Raw genomic sequence first — 3,256 nt, 5'->3', positions numbered from 1 at the left:
GTAGGGAAAATGTACAATGTTAGAAGAAAAATAATATGAAACATTAAATCTGAGAATGACTTTACATTTGTCTCTAACATTGCTAGCCTTGTGCCTTTGCTTCCTTGTTATTTACAAATAACACACTGCAAATTTAATTTTGTGTCTACTATAACACACTTCTGTTAGTTTACTGCTACAAGTACAGACAAAACGTATTGCTAATTTATGTCAGATTCTATCTTCTCAAATAATTATTTAAAAAAAAAAGGTTATATCTAAACAAATTGTACTGCTAGACTGAAAAGCCCAGAGCACATAAGCAGATCTTTTCAAGTTCACCAGTTGCACAGACAGTGTTATGCATAATCAAGTTCAAAACTTTTTTTTTTAGTCAGAAGAAAATATTTCTGTGGAGTACAGATAAATAACCATTTTGTGTATGTGAAAATCTACTGGTTGTAGATTATTTTTAAATCTTACACTTGAATTTGTGATCTAATGGAACAATTTCTAAACTCAAATGTAATTATGAGGGTGTAAAGTACTTGTAGTAACCTTTATTTTCCTTCTCTCAGAACAAAGCAGCTGAAACACACCTCTTCAAAACGTCTGCGTTTCTCTGAAGGTTCTGACCCATCACTTTCATTCTCGGAGTTCTCTTCTTCATCCTCTTCATCTCTGAAGATATCATCATAAGCAGGAACATCGAGATCGTCGTCTTGTTTAACTAACAGCTTAATCTAGTAAGAAAAAAAGTATTTTAAATGAAGTAGCTTATTTAATTATTAAAATGTATTTCAAATTACAAATTAAATGCTTAGTAAGAGAAATGAAAAATTAGTTTTGGGTGTGATCAATTCCTGGCATGAAAAAAAATAAAATACAAAGACTATACTTATTTATACAATTCAAGGAGAAAAGCCATGTATTTGTTACAGCATTACTGAAAGAATTATTCTTTTTTGTGCTTGTTGAAGTCATGTTGTCAAATAATTTGTGCTTAATACTCAAATTCTAGGTGTTGCTAGATGCTGAGAGATTAATACCTGTTATATTCTGGAGGAAGTTTATCCTCTGATTTTTGGCAGTTTGATTTATAGCAACAGCATTAACAGGTGCTTACTACTGACAGCTATCACACTGACAACAGAATACATTTTATTACTGAAAACACATTTTTTTCCTGATCACATACATTACTACCACAAACATCCATTAACACTGCTTCGTGACCTACTAGCTAACAGTTAAAGCAGTTCTGCCAAGCACAGGAGAGCACTACACCACCCGTCACCATACTGGGAGGGTCCTTATTATGAAAAAATAGCATTTACCTGTGTGTCATTGTAAACATTCACTACATTGATAGGTCTGTGGCTGTCACATATGAAAAAAACAGCGTCTTCTTCAGGCTGCAAGATCTCCAGAAGGTCAACATTGGCACCACAATTAATAAGGACAAAATATTTGAACTGTAAACAAACAAACAAAGAATCCTTTTACTTAAATTAGCGGGAAACATGTAAGACTGTAAGTAAACACCTTTACAAAACCTTCAAGGCACTCATTGACAAAACTTGTAATTACTTTTTGATACTTGATGTCTCTGAGATGGGAAAAAAAAAACGTGTAAGGCAAAACACCAAATTCGGGGATGCTGGATGTCCAATACCACCAGTTTTTGTACCTCAAAATGTGTGCAAACTTAATTTGACTCTACCAAAATTACAGCATGTTATTTTGAGCTGATGTAAAAAACTTGGCAGTATTGGTACTGCTATGTTAAAATCTGACCACTGTTTTGAGGTAACCAATGCTGATAATTAGTTTAAGAGTTGACATTTTAAGTTTGAGAGAGGGAAGAAATACATGTCTATATTTGATGAGTTGCAACTTAAAAGTTTTTCAGTGTTTTTTCACCTGATCTTTATGCTCAAGAAAGGCAGTTTCAAGTTCTTGCCATCCAGACACTGGGACGAGTGTGTATTGCACATGATCACATTGAAACAAAGCCTGAAACGAAGCAAACAGCTGTTAGCAAAGGTGAGGAGAAACAACTTCCTCTACAATGCTATGCCATTCTATAATTACATTTCATACAAATCTTGGTTTTGAAGACATCCCAAATGACAAATCTACATGAACTTTGGGACTGTAACTTACCACTGTTCAGTGTCAGAACTCAGAAAAAATAAATTACAAAAGCAGATTAAGCCTTCAGCCTTTCCACAGTTCAAATCTATTAAAAGGATCCTGAGGCATTTTTTCTTTTACTGTTAGCCTACAGGGATAATGAACAAGGACTTACCTGGAGTATTTTACATGCACATAATGCATCAACATCTGAAGCAACAAGAAGAAGAACACGCTGCAAAAATAACAAAATAACAGTATTAATAGGTTAACATAGACACCAAACCTAACATGCTAGTACATGAAACGTGTAGATCACTACGAGACCAGAAAGTGAGGAATTTAAATAGACAACATTATAATGATAATCTAGGATTGCTTCTGAATGTACACTGTAACTGGAATCAACCAATTTGGATTCCTATGTATTTGAACAATAAAGAAACCCACATAACCAAAATACATCAGCTGCTTCATGGAAACAATTATTCAGACTGCTATGAAGAGCAGATAATTATGAAGGTTCAAAGCTAGTCCACCCTACAACTAACCATGTTCATCATGCCTAGAAAGGTCTAAGTTTTCAGCATGGGACCTGGTATAGTTTTGTCTAAAGAAAATCTGTAGCAATAATAGAAGCAGGGAAAGTCTTGGAAAAAAAAACAAAAGGCAAAGCAAGTTATCTGTTTTTGTTTCGTGGGTTGTTTTGTTTTGGGTTTTGAGATTTTGCTTACAACCGTAGAAGCTGAGGGAAATGCTTTCATTTGCAGCATCGGTAACAGTTTCAGAAGCAGAAATACTAAAAGACTGTCCAAGAAAAGCTTCACCACTTCGGTGTACACATCCAGCCCGAAAAAAAGTTAAACAAAAATTCAAATAGTTAAAAGAAATCTCAAAGACGACAGAATACAAGATTTAATGTCAGGGCAAACAACATCAAAAAGGTTAAAAAGAGAAAAAATAAATAAAAAAAATACTTCTAAAGGTATGTTGGCTAGACAAAAGATCTACAAGAACACCCAAAGCACTCGCGAGAAAGGAGGGGAGCTGCGAGTAAGACCTCTGGCTCGGGTTCCCGACGCCGCAGACACGCCCGGGAGCGGTATTTTTTCCACCCGCCCTCAGCGTTACGCTCGCCGCC

The 3,256-nt window shown here is 35.2% G+C and overlaps 1 protein-coding gene across 1 annotated transcript in view; it reads right to left on the bottom strand.

Annotated features, from left to right (window-relative positions):
* Positions 1 to 2,350, bottom strand: part of CDC45 (cell division cycle 45) — a gene marked incomplete at its 5' end in the record, with an annotated part of 10,281 nt that extends 7,931 nt beyond the window's left edge. Inside the window, 4 exons of the mRNA XM_008946213.1 lie at positions 579 to 722; positions 1,317 to 1,454; positions 1,903 to 1,995; positions 2,291 to 2,350. Coding sequence (XP_008944461.1) covers positions 579 to 722; positions 1,317 to 1,454; positions 1,903 to 1,995; positions 2,291 to 2,350 — 435 coding nt within the window. The remainder of the gene's footprint in view (positions 1 to 578; positions 723 to 1,316; positions 1,455 to 1,902; positions 1,996 to 2,290) is intronic.
* Between the last annotated feature and the right edge of the window lie 906 nt (positions 2,351 to 3,256).

The sequence above is a fragment of the Merops nubicus genome, unplaced genomic scaffold, assembly GCF_000691845.1.
Source record: "Merops nubicus isolate BGI_N331 unplaced genomic scaffold, ASM69184v1 scaffold42148, whole genome shotgun sequence".
In the NCBI taxonomy this organism is placed as follows: domain Eukaryota; kingdom Metazoa; phylum Chordata; class Aves; order Coraciiformes; family Meropidae; genus Merops; species Merops nubicus.
The sequence above is the reverse complement of the archived record's forward strand: the minus strand, read 5'-3'. Positions and strand labels throughout refer to the sequence as shown.